We start from the raw sequence: 18,094 nt of genomic DNA, 5'->3' as shown, positions 1-18,094 counted from the left end.
GCTACAAATTGCTCTTGATAATTCTGAAAACATGCAAAAAATAAATCTTATTTAGTATACATCAGAATGTGTATGCACTGTATTACATTTTAACAAGCTCTTGCTGCAGACAATGCAAATATCTACTTTTTTGATTTAATCTTGCTAACTGAATTGTGATCAACTATTACTTTGTAGTTCTTCTAGCTATTTGTCACTTACCTCAGTTTGTAGGAAGAGCCTATCCAGGCCAAGTCTTTTTGACCAAGATGATTTTCTTTTAAAGAAGGCAAATTCTCTTTTGATCTCGGTGTCATTTTTTGATATTTCCCAAGTATTACTTTCCCACACAAATCCTTAAATTCATTCTACGTCTTGCATTCTTTGAAATTTTTTTTCTGCTTTGTTTGAATTGTAGGATTGTTCTTGATTTTTCTCCTGCAGAAATAGTTGACCTTATCTGTCCTTTCAGCTCCCTTCCCTCCTTCATTACTTGAAAGATTTTAAATTGGATCATTGGATATTGGTGGAAATAACATTAGCTAACTCGAAAGCTTTTCAAACAGTTTTTGATTTAGGATTTACTTTTAGGATATATATCAAGGTGGATGAGCATGGAAGCAACATGTGATAGTTAGAAGAAATTTAGTAAGATATTAGCTTTCAACATTGGTTATGATGGTATAAATATGAAGATCATCATGAAAGGAATTTGAGGGTTTTTCGTTGTTGAGGACAGGCAATGCTATACTGAGATGGAGATTTTGAAATTAAGTGGCTAACTGGGTGGCAACAACATTTGAAAGGAAAGCACTGGTGTCATGTGTATCTTGGTAGTTTACCATGTATTACAATGCTGTGACTAGCTAGGACGTAGGTCATCAATTCTAGGCAGTTACGATCAGTGAATCATTCTTGTCATGAAATACTAAAACTTCCAAATGTAACTTCACCAACACTCAGTTTTGCAGTAGTGCTCCAGCCTTCTGTTCTATATGCCTTGATGGAAGTCTGGAAACTCAATTTTTTTTGTGTGTGTGATTTGAAATGGCAAATCACTTTTAAAATACTATTGCCAGTGGATCCTTTAAACATTATTCACTATTTCCTTTTTTGGATTTTAGATTATATTCCCATCTACCATCCTTTGTATGCAAATATATTCAATTGCATCAGATGTAATTCTGCCCACTGACTTCAGTTTATGTACGTTCCGATATTACATATAAAAGAAATATAGTTCTGAAGATCTGGAATCTAAAGTATTACTGCATTCAGTAACTTGAAAAGGAATTGATCCCAATTTGTTACTGACATCAATAATAAGTGTCCAATCCTATTTGCTTGGCTTACCACCCTGAAATTTTCTTAAACTTGCTATGAGAACACTTGTTCACATTATTATGAAGGGGGCTTTCATGTTTACTTTTATGATTTAAAACTGTAGAAGCTTTAAGCATTTTTGGTGGATCTTTGGTTTTATGTTGTAGGAAATTTAGCTCAATATTCTCTTATTGATACATAATTTGCTGTAGAAGGGCATCTAACCCTATCTTCTGTTCATTCAATCTGCCTGACTTTGCATGCTTGGGATTTTCCATTTTCCTATGCATGGAAAATAGCTAAGATGCAAGTATCCTAATGAAGCTTGACTGAAACAAACACCAGTGTCCCAAGTGAAATGGGCACATGGTGGTGTATGTTCTTAGCTGGTCATATTAACGGATTGAGAAGCAAGTATAGAATTGAGTGGGTACATTCAATGGTAAATCAATTTCAGGGAAAGATGGTGTGAAAGGGACAAATGCAAAGTTATTTGTAATTATATGTAAACTGTTGGAAATTTATGAACTAATATCTGGAGTACTTTGACTCCAAACTTGTAATAGGTAATTTTCAGTGTCAGATATTAACTGGAGTCACTAATATTTCCACATGACAATGTGTTCTTACTCTAAATTGAGCTTCTTTGGCAAGGTTCATTTGTACCTACTGCAAATATACAGTAGCTTTGCACCATTCAGTGCATTTCAATGTTGCGGCAGAATTTTGTCCGATAAATGAGTTATGCAAAGGAGATAACAATTTTTGGATGAGTTTAGATGTTCTGCTTGCTTTGCCTGAAATGGCTGTACAATTTATTATGCAAGTACCATTTCATCAGTTTTAGTTTTAGTGTTACTATAATTTAAAACAAACCAACTTGAAGTCCAAGTTTTTAACACTCATTTCCCAGAAGTCACCAGGAATCTGACTAGTTGTACAGGTCATTCAACTGTAACATATGTTTCATCAATGTAAATTCACTGTAACATGATTGACGAATTAAGGATGCTGTTTCTAAAGCATGAACTTTTAAAACATGTATTGGCTGTAACTTGATTGCATTGCCAACATTTTCAGCTTTGTCTCTAAAGTACAATTTTTCTATAACACGGGATTGCACAAGAACGAAACCATAACGTTATAGAAGAATTGACTGTAATCCAAAAGGCAAAGCTTTGCAAATGTTTCCTGAAATAAATGTTGTAAATAAACATAAGCTCCTATTGATTTTAGCTTTTTGCAAATCAAATACTGAATTTGTGTACATTTACTTGCAGTGTTCTGGATATTGTAGCAAGCTATATGAAAGGCTACATGGTCTGGCAGGAAGTCTTTGATAATGGAGTGAAGGTAAGTGTGTGGAGTCAGTGTAGTCTGCATTTATTTGAAAACCAGAAGCAAAGCAGAATACTCCTGATGTTTCCAGTAGTTAAAGCATTGGCTCAGTGGCAAAGCTATACATGTCTGAATAATTGAACTTAAAAGAGCAACTGTAGTATGAATGTTAAATTTACAACCTGTTTCATAGTAATTCCAGAAATTGAAATAATTGAGCTTGGCGCTGTGACTATTTCATGTTCTGTGTTTTTTGTCTTTTCAGCTTTTGCTCTTCTGCTTGGTATTGCATGGCCTTATTTTAGCTTTTTTGCTTTCTTTCTTAAGGGTTCATGGTATTAATTTCTCAAACAGTTAAGCAACTTATTTAGAATTACAAATATTTAGTTAAAATACAGTGTGAGTTCTTAAGATATTGTATGTATTGTTTTAAGGTTTTCTGAACCACCTTTTTGCCTTAGAGATAGCATGTTCCTTATATAAGTCCCTACCATGCATGAGGTCTATAATATGCAGATAATGAGGATGTGTACATTGTGAAATTCCGGACATAGTGTATTAATTACCCATTAATTTGCATCAGTTAGCCAAAAAGAACAAACCATCGCTGAATTTTTTTTTGGAAGTGCAGTTAAAGTCCAAGTTATAGTCATACAGCATAAGAAAATGTCCTTCCATATATCAAATCTGTGTTGGTTTTTTAAAAAAAATCCTTTTACTTTTAAAGCTGTTGGTGAATCTGTTTTGACTGCATCAAAAAATAGATTTCCCTCCTCTGTCCATCCCAATCTATTTAGTCCATGACCCCCCAGTGACCAACTCACCAATGAAAGGGAGTATTTCTCCCTCATTCCCTTGATCAAAATCACCTCTTCACCTTTATGACTGCCATGGTTCGCAGTCGCCCCCTTCACTTTTGACCCCATACCAGGAAAGGTCTTGGCCTCATCAGTGCTAAGAGATGAAATCCGTAGACTTCACCACATTTAACCATACCTTTTAAATTTTTTTATGGATTTAAGAAACATATAAAGTCAAAAGAGAAAAAGTATAACATAGCAAAAATAAGTGGGAAAACGGAGGACTGGGAAGCTTTTAAAGAACAACAGAGGATTACTAAGAAGGAAATACGCAGAAAAAAATGAGGTACGAAGGTAAACTGGCCAAAAATATAAAGAAGGATAGTAAAAGCTTTTTTAGGTATGTGACAGGGAAAAAAATGGTTAAGACTAAAATTGGGCCCTTGAAGACAGAAACAGGGGAATATATTATGGGGAACAAAGAAATGGCAGAAGAGTTGAATTGGTACTTCAGATCTGTGTTCACTGGAGAAGACGCAAGCAATTTCCCAGAGGTAACAGTGGCTGAAGGACCGGAACTGAAGGGAATTTATATTTGCCAGGAATTGGTGTTGGAGAGACTGTTTGGTCTGAAGGCTGATAAGTCCCCGGCGCCTGATGGTCTACATCCCAGGGTACTGAAGGAGGTGGCTCTAGAAATAGTGGATGCGTTGGTGATTTATTTTCCAGAGTTTGATAGGTTCAGGATCAGTTCCTGTGGATTGGAGAGTGGCTAATGTTGTACCACTTTAAGAAAGGAGCGAGAGAGAAAGAGTTGGATAGAGCTCTCGAGGATAGTGGAATCAAAGGTTATGGAGATAAGGCAGGAACAGGATACTGATTGAGGATGATCAGCCATGATCATAATGAATAGTGGTGCAGGCTTGAAGGGCAGAACGGCCTACTCCTGCACCTGTCTATTAAATTTTAACTGAGAAATTAGTGATAATGTAGTGCTGGACAAAAGAAATGAAACTGAAAGTTGATTGTTGGATTTGTCTCCTAGAATTTTGAAAGATGTAGCTATATAGACAGTGACTATAATGGTGATCATCATGTTTCAAAATTCTATTGATGCTAGAAATGGCTCCTGCAGATTGGAAATTAACAAATGTAACCTTAATATTCAATAAAGGAAGGAGAGTGACAACCATAGACCAGTTAGCTTGGCATTAGTAAGATAAATTCTTGAATCTATTTTCAATGTTATAGCTGGGCACTTAGAAAAGTATGGTAGGATTGGGTTGAGTCAGCATGGATTTATGAAATGGAAATCATGTTTGCCAAATCAGTAGGAATTTCTCAGCAAGTAAAGTGAATGTGTTGTATTTGAATTTTCATAAAGCGCCCAGTCAAGTTCTGTATGAGAATTTGATAAACAAAATGTGATCAGTAAAAATGGGATGGGGTTGTACATGCATTGGTTTGGATTAAGGATCCATTACTGATTAAAACCAGGAATAAAGAGGATCATTCTCAGGTTGGCAGTAACTAGCGTGATACTAAAAGAAACAATGCTTGGGCCCCAGGTGTTCAATGTTTGAAAGTGGAGACCATTCAGAATATTTGAAGTTTTGCTGACAAGACAAATAGGTGAGTGAGAATGAATTGAATAGGCTGCAAAGAGACTTCAAGGGAAATTTGGAGAGGTGAGGAGAGTGATCAGGAATGTGTGTCCAACATGTCAATTGGCACATCAAAACTCACCAATGAACTCTGGTGTCCTTGTCCATTGCTCGCTGTAAGATGTGGGTACAGTGAGCAGTTCACAAGGCAAATAGCATGTGGTATTTTATTGCAAGAAGATTGGCACTAAGGAATAAAGAAATCTTGCTGCCAATTGTATAAAGCCTTAGTGAAACTGAACCTAGGATATAGTGTGTGAAGTTATTTTGGGTCTGCTTATACTGTATAAAGAAGGATATACTTGCTGTAGAGGGAGGACAACCTATCACACCCTGAACCTATAAGGAAGCTTAGCCTATATTCTTTAAAGTTTAGAATAATAGGTGATCGCCTGAAGCATAAAGAATTCTTCCAAGGTTTGATAGGAAAATTGTTACAAAATTAGACTTCTAGGTACTACTTTTTGGATTTCTTGAAATTGACTAACAAAAAAATTAAGTATATGGTCCTTTGAAACTGTTCTGCCACTCAGTAAGATCATCGTGGATTTGATTATTCCCATCCACACCCAATAAATAGTCAATTCCTAGCTCATCAAGAATTTATCTGGTTCTGCTTTTTAAAAATGTTCATACTCTGCCTCTACCATCTTTCGAGGAAAAGACCCCCTGAGGAAAATGTATCTTATCTTTCTTTCTTTCTCTGCCTCTTTCCCTCTTCAGCCCCACTCTGCCGGCTCCATCTTGTTAGTTTAAAAAATGTTGAAAATATCCATTTTGTGAAGCATCACCTGAAAGTGGATCTATGCAGAAAAGGTTTGAGAAGCGATGAAACTTCAGTTGTGAGTTGAAGAAACTAGGATTGTCCTCCCTTGATCATGAAGGATCTAATATAAGCAGCTAGACAGAAGTTCCTCGATTAGAGGATAAAAAGTCAGAAGGCACAGATTGGTTCATTTTCCAGGCACCTTCAAAGCTGATATAAGGGACGTTATTTTTAAACAGCAAGTGGTTCTGAAATGCTTATAAAGGTCGACTGAATTGTTGTGGCTATCAAAATCGAATATACATCTGCCAGTGTAAATGTTTGCATCTTTTGTGAGGAAAATATGGGTAGTGGTGCTAGCTGAATTGCTCTTGGAGATGCCTCCCTCTTGTCTGTAACCATACTGTCATTCTATATAGTGCCATTATTAATTTGGCTGTTTTTATTTTAAGAGCCTCTTCCACAATCCTGCAAGTGATGCTAATGCAGTTTAGTTTCTGTCCTGTTCAGAGTGAAATTTACTATTGGAGCTAACATAGTGAGTAGTCCAGTCAACTGCTATGTATAATGCAATTTTTACATCAGAATATCAAATTTGTTTTACATTTAATATGCAGTGATTTCCTGCATATGCAATAAAACAGCAAACAGGAGTACTGGCCTTATGCTTCTGGAATATAGAACAATACAGCACAGAACAGGCCTTTCAGCCCTTGATGTTGTGCCGACCTGTGAACTATTTTGCTGCTTTTAATGTGGCTGCCTTACTACTCAATTCAATCAATAGATTTTGTGACAAATTTAATATTGAGGGCATTAACTTTTCACGTGATAATTTGTCCTTAATACACAGATTGTCTTCAGTGGTAATCCTTTTTATTTGGATGATCGTACTTGAATGCTAAGAATAGTTGGCCGTAAATTTTAAATGTACTTACTTTTTCAGATTAAGCCAGACACTATAGTTGAAGTGTGGATGGAGAGAAATGCGAAAGCAGAGTTATCTAAAGTAACACTAGCTGGGTTTACAACCATTCTTGCAGCACCCTGGTACTTAGATTACATTTCCTATGGACAGGACTGGCAAAAGTACCATCAAGTTGAGCCTCTCCATTTCAACGGTTGGTTACTTTTCATTAATTAAAATTAGGAACGATAATGCCATAGTATATATTGTCCCTCCCTAGTTACACATTTCTGAATCCAAAATTCCTAATTTTAATTTTTAAATATACACTCAGTGAAAAATAAGATGACCTGATAAATTTAACTTGCTTCATTATTCTGTTAATACCATGTTCCTTGCATTTGTGTTGCACCTTTCTTGATGATCACCTGCAGATTAAGGTTTTTTTTTACCTGGGCTGAAGCTGTAAAAGTTAAATGATCATAAATCTGTGGTACTTTATATACTGGTGTATGTTTCAGAGCACTAAATCTTTGCGTATTTCCTTCAGCTGTTCTGCTTTTATAGGGGAACGTTGCTATTGCCTGGTTGAGCTACTTTTGAGCTAATTCATGGCGTAATTTAGCTGGATGTGTTTTATTGGACTCCTTATTACCTGCTGTTTGTATGTCTGACTTAATTTTGCTTTTAGAACTGAAGTGGGACTAGTATGTTTAACAAGTACTTTAGATGTTTTAGTCTACAGCTTTGTTTCTAAGATCTTTGTATAACGATATTTTGTTAGACTGAAATTATCATGTTGGGTTTCTTGTCTCTGCACTTTTTTGGTTTGTAGTTGAAGCCGGATACCATTATCCATGTGTGGAAAGGTGGCTACCAGCAGCAAATGGCAGCTGTAACACTTGCTAAGTTTCATGCTCTTCTGTCCTCTCCATGGTACCTGAATGTCATTTCATATGGCCAAGACTGGCGGAAGATATATGCAGTGGAACCATACAACTTCAATGGTGTGTTGTTACAACTGTCCACATATAGGAACATTTTATCTGTACTCTTCCGACATTGAACTTTTTTAGCACCTGTTATTGAGCTTCAAACTACGCAAGTGTTTTTAAAGATGATTAGGACACAGAATGTATTATTGAAAATAATGATTTAAGATTGTTACTCTTAAAGGCCAATGGTGACTAAATTGGGCTAAAAATGAGCAGAGGACTAAAATTTGCTCCACTTTTGAGATGTTTCCAGCTATTTGTTTATTTGTTGGGAAATGAAACTACAGCGAGGGACACAAACAGTTCATTTTCTAGTGTTGTGAAGCTGGTGTATAAAATTGTAAAGGGGTGGGGGGGGGGAAGTGTGTGTGTGGTCCCTTTTTTTAAAAAAAAAATCTTTTCTATGCTTCGCGATCTGGGGGGAAGAAATTATATAAAGAACACCCAAATTGAAACATTTTATCGAGCAGCCAAGCAGCATTTTTACCAAGATAACCAGTCTTCTCAAATTTAGTCCATTAATTTAAACCAAGCCTTTAGATACTAAAAACCTATCCAATTTAAACCTGATGGTGTTGACAACCGAGAACTAATCCAATTGTAAAGAAATTAATAGGTCATCAAAGGTAGAAAGGTGAAGGCATTTTGGCAAATATGGAAGATCCAACTGAAGAGATAACAACTTCCAACTCTCTCAAAGCTCCATCTATCCATAGTAAAAGTTACCACAACATGGTTAGCTATTATTCCAGACAGCAGAATTCCAAGAGAACAGTCCTGTCACCAAAATTTGGTGGAGGCATGTTTCAGAAAGATGATCAGTGGAGAGGGTGAGGAGAATTTTGGAAGTCACATTCTATGAACTTTGAGAGACTAAGTTTTTAATTGATTGTTTTCTTGGATTTGTGTAAGTGGGACCTATTATTAAACTGTAGAATATGGTTCAATTAGGAATAGTTAGGGGGAAATTGTTTGGTTTGTTAGTAATTCTGTTAATTTGTTCACTGCTGGAATTAGATAAATAAATTGTTACTGGTTAATTAGAGAGCGTGAAAGAATTCCGTTTCATTTAACCACTCCATTTATAACAGGTTTGGGATAAGAGGTAAATTATACCACTTTTCTCACTCAAGTTGTAAGTTTGCTGGCTGAGCTGAAATATTTGTTCTCAGAGGCTTTGTCACCACACTAGGTAACACCAGTGAGCCTCTGTTGAAGCACCGGTGTTCTGTCTCAGTTTCTGTTTGAGTCTGTCTTGGTCTGTTGTGCTGGGTGATATTACTTCTGGTTCTTTTTCCGAGAGGTTGGTAAATAGGTCCAAACCAATACGTTAGTGGAGTTCCAGTTTGAATGCCAGGCCTCTAAGAATTCCTGTGCATGTCTTCGTTTAGTCTGTCTCATGATGGATGTATTGTCCCAGTCGAACTGGTGTACGTCATTGTCTGTGTGTAAGGATACCATTGATAGTTGGTCATGTCTTTTGGTGTCTAGTTGGTGCTCCTGTTTGTTTCCTGCCAGTCTATCCAATGTAATGTTTGCTGCAGTCTTTGCAGGGTATTTTGTATATGACATTTGTTTTGCTGGTCGTTGGTAAAGGCTCCTTTTTAGATTTGTGTTGGTAGGTTTGTGGGCTACCATGATGCCTAGTGGCCAGAATGGTCTGGAGTAAACATTACATCAGACAGATGGCTAGGAATCTAGCTACCAGGATACACGAGCACCAACTAGCCACTAAAAGACACGACAAAACTTGAAAGGGTTCAGAAAAGATGTTGCCAAGGTTGGAGGATTTGAGCTATAGGGAGAAGTTGAATAGACTGGGTTTGTTTTCCCTGGCTGAGGGGTGACCTTGTGGAGGTTTATAAAATTTAGGGTGTAGGTTTGCTCACTGAGCTGTAGGTTTGATATCCAGGCGTTTCATTACCTGGCTAGTTAACATCATCAGTGGCGACCTCCCAGTGAAGCCTTGGTTTATAAAATCATGAGAGGCATGGATAGAATAAATAGACAAAGTCTTTTCCCTGGGGAATCCAGAACTAGAGGGCTATAGGTTTAAGGTGAGAGGGGAAAGATATAAAAGAGACCTAAAGAGCAACATTTTCACGCAGAGGGTGGTGTGTGGATGGAGTGAGCTGCCAGAGGAATTGATGGAGTCAAGTACAATTGCAACATTTGAAAAGTATTTGGATGGGTATATGAATAGGAAGGCTTTAGATTAGATTACCTACAGTGTAGAAACAGGCACTTGGGCCCAACCAGTCCACACCGACCCTCCGAAGAGTAACCCACCCAGACTCCCTTCCCTCTGACTAATGCACTTAACACTAAGGGCAATTTTAGCATGGCCAATTCACCTGACCTGCAATCTTTGGACTGTGGGAAGAAACCCACGCAGACACTAGGAGAATGTGCAAACTCCACACTGACAGTCGCCTGAGGCTGGAATCTAAACTGAGCCACCGTGCCACCCCTTTAAAGGGATATGAGCTGGGTGCTGGCAGATGGGACTAGATTGAGTTGGGATATCTGGTCAGCTTGGTCAAATTGGACTGAAGGGTCTGTTTCCATGCTGTACATCGCAATGACAATGACTTGATGACAACCAACTATCACTAGTATCCTTACACACAGATGATTAGAGACACCTGTTCGACTGGGACAATACATCCATCTTGGGACAGATTAAATGAAGGGAATTCAGAGGCCTGACATTCACACCGGGACTCCATTGACAAACATATCAATTTGGACCCCATTTACCAGCCTCTCAGAAAAAGAACTGGAAATGACACCAACACTTCAACGGAGGCTCACTGATGTTACCTAGCATGGTGCAGACACTGCTGAGAACAAATCTTCCAGCTCAGCAAGCAAGCTTACAGCCTGAGCTACAAATCTTCACAAAAATTGCAAATTTTCTCCCTTTTATCAGATTTACAAGACAAGGTTATTTTCTTTGGGTGTGTGGGTTTTGATTATCAAAGGGGTGTCAACCTCCTCTTAACACTAGCCATACACTTCAAATAAACCATGTAACTCATTTCTTCGCTTGCTCTTTGGAGAAACTTCTAAGTAGCTTGATTCCTTGTAATTCTGCATTACCCTCCACTGCTTTCCTTTTCTATATCATTTCCTTCTTTACAGATCATCTGTATTGCACAAATCCTTTCTCCTTTGGTCATTGTGTTTAAGTATTAGAAATTTGCTTTTCTAGTTACTGACCACCTGCTTCCCATTGAATTATATCTCATTTTGAACAGGTAGTAACTCCGTTTTTTTGTAATGTTCTGTGCTAGCAGGCAAATGAATAACTTCATACTCTGTACCTCCTGCTCTAGGCTTTCTTACTTTTGGAAAGTTATCTAAATGCTATATTTCACCTGTCCCAATTAAAATATGCCAGCTCTTCCATTTTTAACTTTTCTAATTGACGTGTGGCAGTCAGTATTCTGCATGGCATCCCTTTAAGTTAATGCATTATATTTTTATAAATCACTCACTCTAATCCTATTAGTGTGGTTTGTAAAATCATATGCCTGTACTTGCTGTTTAGGACACTGTCATAATTTGGTTAATTTTATTGTTGTATACTATTTGGGCAAATGAAATGAGATGCATAACTTTTAATATGCATAGACAGAATGTTGCTTTTATCTAAAATATATCACGATATACAAAAATCGAAACAACAGGCCGTTTTGTCCCAACTGATCTATCTTTTTTTTTACATTCTCATTCTATCTACCTGATCTCAAACTTTCAGCACCTCTCTTCCCCTCAATCCCACTCCAACCCTTCCCACATGTTCATCTAGTTTAATCTTTCAATTTGGTAAGTTTAAGCAGCAAGAAATTACAACCACATTTCCAGAGATTCCTGAAAAGACTGCAATACTTTGTACATTTATCCACATCTGGTGGGAAGATATCAACCCATAATCACAGTGAGCAATCAGTTTTCATGAATCATAGAATACCACCTTCTATAAGTATTGTACTGTTTCGGTCGCTTTTATATCTTTCCCCTGTCACCCCAAACCTATGCCCTCTAGTTCTGGACTCCCCACCCCAGGGAAGAAAATTTGTCTATTTATCCTATCCATGCCCCTCATGATTTTATAAACCTCTATAAGGTCACCCATTAGCCTCCAACGCGCCAGGGAAAGCAGCTGTAGCCTATTCAACCTCTCTGTATAGCTCAAATTCTCCAACCCTGGCAACATCGTTTGTAAGTCTTTTGTGAACCCTTTCAAGTTTCACAATTCCCTTCCGATATGAAGAAGACCAAAATTGCACACAATCTTCCAAAAGTGACCTAACCAATGTCCTGTACAGCTGCAACATGACTTCCCAACTCCTGTACTCAATACTCTGACCAATAAAGGAAAGCATACCAAACACTGCCTTCACTATCCTATCTACCTGTGACTCCACTTTCAAGGAACTACGAACATGCAATCCAAGGTCTCTTTTGTTCAGCAACATTCCCTAGGACCTTACCATTAAGTGTTTTGTTTGAAACAATAGAGTATGCAAGAGAATCTATTTGGATCTTTAAATTTGAATCAGTAACTTAGAAGCAGCATTTTAAGTGCTTGACTTCTGGATTGTACAATTTTTTTTCTCTGTTTGAAGGATTTACCATTTTCCAAAAAGTGCATGCTGCTAACAATTTTTGTAAATCTTTTCACATTCCTCAAACTTTCACCCTTTACTACCACTAACTTAAATAATTTGCATTTGCCATTTGAGCTGTTGAGAATGTAATCTTTGCCAAATTCAATGCAGCCAAGCTTTCTTTCAATTTTTTTGAAATGCCAAAGAGCACGTGGAGAAGCTCTACGTTCAGTAATGTGTACTTTTGAAACATTCAAACAACTGATTGATTGATTGATTGATTTGATTAGGTATTCCTTGTTGAAAGGCATAAGTGTCTGGACTTGGATAGAAAACACTTGAATCTCATCTGCTATTGCCACTATCTCTTGTAGCAACATATAAAATGAACGAACTGCAGCAGTCCAAACCTCTACTTCATAGATTTAATATATACTAGTCAATGATTTGGAGAGTTTACTGAACTCTACCTGACCATACATAATCTGATTGATACAAAATGGGGCTGACATTTCTGTAAATTAAGGAAGTCTGCACTTTGCAACATCATGTACAAGGAATATTTCAGTATTCAAATGTTACAATACGTTTTATTCTTTTGATTGACAAAGGCAAACTCATCTGTTCTATTTGCTTGGTCATCACAATTGACACCTGTGCCATAATTTGTCTTTTTAAATAAAACAAGTAATGAACATTTTTTAAAAACTTTTAAAAGTTCGTCATACTACTGCATTCTCTTACCATTTAAATCAATAGATTTGTGGTAATTAAGTTTTTAATTTTGATTGGATCAATGAATTTCATCATGTATTTTCTTTAGTGTATGTTGTATTTTCACAATTCTATAAATATAGTACTTTTTCAAATATAAATATTGCCTTCAACAGCACTATATTTTGAGACAGTTGAAAATGTTGCATACAGTTGTTTTAGGCAACATCGTTGGAAAAAAGTTAACCCAACTGTGATTTTTTTTTTTCCCCCAGAGTTAATGTTGCATGATTTTTTTCCAATTTTTCTTTTTGCTGCAAATATCACAAATGTAAAATATTTAGTTTTGGAATCCATTTAGTATTCTAAAGATGTTAAATAATGTGAATTGTTCTACAATATAGTTTATGATTATTATTCTGCCAACTCATTCTAAAGGTCTACTTATTTGCTTGGATAATTGAACTTAGAGTTTTTCTTTCTTGATTTGTTGTCTCATTAGTAACCTTCCCTCGTTTTAAAAAATTTACAGGAACTGCAGCACAGAAGAAGTTGGTGATTGGTGGAGAAGCTTGTCTCTGGGGTGAATATGTGGATGCAACCAATCTTGCCTCACGATTATGGTATCAAAATTTCCCGCTTCTATTAGATATATAGTTTTCTCAACCCAGAAATTAAGTCAATTTTTTTTGTAGTTTTCAAAACCTTTCATGCAATACATTTTAATTCAGCAATGTATGTAGTTATGGTTTTGTTATACTGTGTTCAGATTTTTGTTTGGTTTTTCTCCATCGTAGTTGGGGATGGACGACAAAATGCTTGTAGAATGAGATATTTGGCACTTTTACCAGTTCACATCTTGCCAGGTGGCATCTATAAACTATTGATTAACTTACACTTTTGGTGAAAATAAGATTCATTATTGGGGCGATTTAGAAGTTGCATATTGTTGCTGGTTGTGAAATTCTTGGCATTCAAAATAGCTCTACAGATCTTGTATGATTCTGAAGGGAAATCAGTTCTGGCAAATAATATTTATTATTTTGATAAAATTGGTTATTTTTGAGGGCTTAGCCTGACTGTGTGCAAGTTTTGCCACATCCTCCTTGACTGAGGGGACATGATGTTTTGAGATGTGGTGTATTCAGTATGCAGGCTTTGTACTTGGCATTTTAAACCCCACATTCTTCTTGATATTTCTGATCCGATGCTTCCTTTCCATTTCTCCTTTCATCTCGTTCTCTCACCACCCCAACAAGTGCTTCCAAATGAAACAAGTCTGCAGTACATAAATGTTTTACAAGTATTTTATAGATTAAAGATTTTTAAAGAGATTTTTTTTGACTTGATGTTTCATGAACAGACTACTGAATAAGTGAATAAATCCTCCAGAGTAAAATAGAATGTTATTTACTACTGAAAGTTTAAGATTTCCCACTTCTCTTAATTTCTTAAGTTTTGTTTGTCTAATTTGCGATTTATCAGATGTGGGCTCTTAAATATACTTTATTTTATTCCCGATGCTTGATCCAAGGGAGGACTTAAAAACAAATGTAATCAATTAGTAGCCCAGAATGGAGGATTCATATGTCATATGTGATTAAATTAAAAAGGGCAAGGATAGAAAAGGCATGACATATATAATGACGAGCAGAGAATGGTGGAACATATGAACTTGGAGTGCAGCAAGAATGATAGTTCCCTCCCTCCCTCAGAGCATTGTGGGTCAACCTATAGAATGTGGACTGCAGTGGTTCAGAAAGCAACTCAGTACCATCTCTCAAGCAACTAGTAATGAGCAATAAATGCTGGCCAGCCAGTGACACCCACATCCCACAAACTAATTTTTAACAAAAAACTAAAGGCTCTTTATCTGAATTGTGCAACATTTACAATGCAACTATGGACAAGTATAATCAGATGGACAGCCAAGAAGTATACCTCAGTACAACAGGATCTTGATCAGATGGGCCAAAAAGTGGCAGATGGATAATTTCGATAAATGTGAGGCACTGTATTTTGGAAAGGCAAATGAGGGCAGGTAATGGTAAGATCCTCTGGAATGTGGCTGAACAAAGACCTTGGGGTGCAAATTCATAGTTCCTTGAAAGTGGAGTCACAGGTAGATAGGATAATGAAGATGATGTTTGTATGATTGCCTTTATTGATCTGTGCATTGAGTATAGGAGTTTGGAAGTAATGTTGGGTTGTAAAGGACATTTGGTAAGGCGATTTTTGGAATACTGTGTGTAATTCTGGTCTCTGATATAGGAAGGATGTTGTGAAACTTGTAAATCTTTTCTGAACCCTTTCAAAGATGTTGCTAGGGTTAGAGGATTTGAGCTATAGGGAGAGAATGAATAGGTTGAGGTTATTTTACTTGGAGCATCAGATGCTGAGGGGTGACCTTTAGAGGTTTATGGGAAGTAGACAATGTCTCTTCCCCGGAGTGGGATGTCCAGAACTAAAAAGCATACTTTAAAGATTAGAGATTTAAAAGGAATTGAATGGACAACTTTTTCATGCAGAGGGTAGTGAGTGTATGGAATGAGCTGTTAGAGGAATTGATGGAGGCTAGTACAATTATAACATTTAAAAGGCATCATTAAAAGGATGGGTATATGAATACCAACAAGGGTTTAGAGGAATATGGGCTAAATGTTGGCAAATATTGGTTGACATAGGAGGATTGGACAGAAGACCTGTTTCTGGGCTGTTAAGTTAAATTTATAGAGGAACACGGTTGTTCTGCATCATGAACCACAGAAATTCAGAGTGCAGGCACAGCAAGTACTTAGAAAGGCAAATGGTATAGCTGTTTGCAAAAGAACAGAATTCACAAAAGAAATTTTATTGCAGCTTGAACATTGGTTAAAATGCATATATATGTTTTTTTTGTCTTTATAACAATTGCTTGGGTTTACTCAGCTGATTTTGAGCTGAAGTGATTTATCTTTGTAAGCTAAGTTGAGCATGTGGGCTTATAGCCATTTAAAGTTCAGAAGAGTGCATAATGATCTTTGTTGAAACAGTCATGATCTTAAAGTTACTTGCTACAGTGAATGCTGAAAGGATGTTCCCCCTTCGGGTGAGTGTGGAACGACGGGATTTTATTTTTCACAAATTAGTCTGCCAATTAAGGTGGAGGTTAGGAGTTTTTTTATGGATTTGTGACATGTGGAATTCTCTTCCTCTGAAAGCAGTGCAGGCTGAATCATTTGAAGGCTGTTTGATTTTGTTGAAGGATACAAGTTTATGGAAGGACAGGCAGGAAAATAGAGGCCACTGTCGGATTAGGCAGGATATTATCCATTAATGTAGTAGGCCTAAAGGACCAGTTTTCATATTTCCTGCATAATTCAACATATTCAAACTATAGAACAGGGCTGGTCATTGAAAATGCATCTCTACTTTCACTTTTTCCCTGAAGGCCTCGGGCAAGTGCAGTTGGTGAGCGTCTTTGGAGCACTGAAAATACAACAAATATAAGTGATGCATACAAGAGGCTAACCAAACATCGCTGCCGCATGGTCCGGTAAAAACTGATCTAAAATTTGCTGTTTATTTCAAATATTCCTCATTTGCATAATTGTCTTTAGTGTTTGTTTAAATTGCCCTCTCGTCAAGTCTCACTACATCCACAGTAAACAAGTAAGGTGGTTCTAATTTGGATTTCATCATTAGTAATGATATTGATGCATTGAATCTGCTTAAGGAGCATATTGAAAGACGTCCTTTCAACCTGTTCACTAAATTGCAGTATTAGTACAAGCAACTGACGTTTTTTTTTACCCCCTTGTTGCAGACGTGGGATACCAGCTGAACCACTGTTTGTTGGCCACTGTGATTATGAGTATAGAGGGTAACAACATTCATCTGATCAAATGAAGCTTCTCTGGAACAAGAAAACCGATGCATCTTTAGTAATTCAATGCAAACTAACATAACTTAAAATTAAATTTGATCGACACTGAGGTTTTACAGAATTTTGTTTTGGAATAAGAATGAATGTTTGATTTTTTTTAAAATGTCATTTGGAAGGATTGTGCAATAAAGTTCAAAATTATATTTTAAAAATGAACTTTATTGTTGCCTTCTCTTAGAATTTTTTTAATGATGTATCTAGTCAGTGATGAAAATATTATGTGTTATATTTTAACTTACCAAAATCAAAAGTCTAAATTTGCGACATGACCAATATTGAGCTATTATGGCATTTTATCTTGATGCATTATTTCCTCTACACTTTTTTTTAAAGAAAATGTTTATGTATAACCTTACAATTATAAAAATGCAGTGTGTTGAAATTAAATGAAAATAAAATTTGATCATGTCCTAATTTTTCAAAAACAGAAATTGCTGGAGTTTGTCAGCAGGTCTGGAAGCATCTGTGAAGACGACAAAGCAGAGTTAACATTTCGAATCCAGTGGCCTTTTTTAGTGCTTGCTAATCAGTTATTGAGCTATTTAAAGAACAGAAACAAAAGCTTGGTAATTTGGCAGAAGACGTTTTGAGAAGCTCAGCAATTTCAGTAGACTGAAAATGCAGAAACACTCCAGTCAGACTGTATGTCTCTTGAAGGTATTTTGAGATTGGTAATAAATGCTAGCCTTTCTGGTGCCACCCACATCAGAGTCATAGAGATCATGGCCTTAATGCAAGAAATGAATCCGAGCTGAATCTAGAAAGCAAAGTAGGTAACGTAGATAGTATGTTATTAGGGAACACCTAGGAAATTATTGACCAAACAAAAAATTAATTCTAATATCAAAATTGAAAAGTAAAGAAGGATTCCAATTAGATGAAGAGAACTAGTTCCGATAAACTGTTAGAAGTAGTTTTAAGTTGAATAGTTAGTGTTGGAAAATTACAAAGGAGTGTCTACCTCAAAGATTATTAGACCCAAACAATCCTTATTAGTGTTCATCTCCGCATCAACAATGTTGTTAATCCTATTGTCAACTGTTAGATTAACTTCCTTTTGCATCAAT

At 36.6% G+C, this 18,094-nt stretch overlaps 1 protein-coding gene across 2 annotated transcripts in view; it reads left to right on the top strand.

The window, feature by feature from the left end:
• The window catches only part of hexb (hexosaminidase B (beta polypeptide)), a 42,518-nt gene extending 25,077 nt beyond the window's left edge, over positions 1-17,441 (top strand). Inside the window, exons 9-13 of one of the 2 annotated variants that reach the window (XM_060836064.1) lie at positions 2,583-2,655; positions 6,817-6,991; positions 13,635-13,725; positions 16,533-16,637; positions 16,908-17,441. In XM_060836064.1, coding sequence (XP_060692047.1) covers positions 2,583-2,655; positions 6,817-6,991; positions 13,635-13,725; positions 16,533-16,637; positions 16,908-16,968 — 505 coding nt within the window. In that variant the 3' untranslated portion in view covers positions 16,969-17,441. Of the gene's footprint in view, positions 1-2,582; positions 2,656-6,816; positions 6,992-7,612; positions 7,785-13,634; positions 13,726-16,532; positions 16,638-16,907 lie in introns of both variants that reach the window. The other variant, XM_060836074.1, reaches the window with a different exon arrangement.
• The last annotated feature ends 653 nt before the right edge of the window (positions 17,442-18,094 follow it).

The sequence above is a fragment of the Hemiscyllium ocellatum genome, chromosome 2, assembly GCF_020745735.1.
Source record: "Hemiscyllium ocellatum isolate sHemOce1 chromosome 2, sHemOce1.pat.X.cur, whole genome shotgun sequence".
Classification (NCBI taxonomy): domain Eukaryota; kingdom Metazoa; phylum Chordata; class Chondrichthyes; order Orectolobiformes; family Hemiscylliidae; genus Hemiscyllium; species Hemiscyllium ocellatum.
Note: the sequence above shows the minus strand (reverse complement) of the source record. Positions and strands in the feature narration are given on the sequence as shown.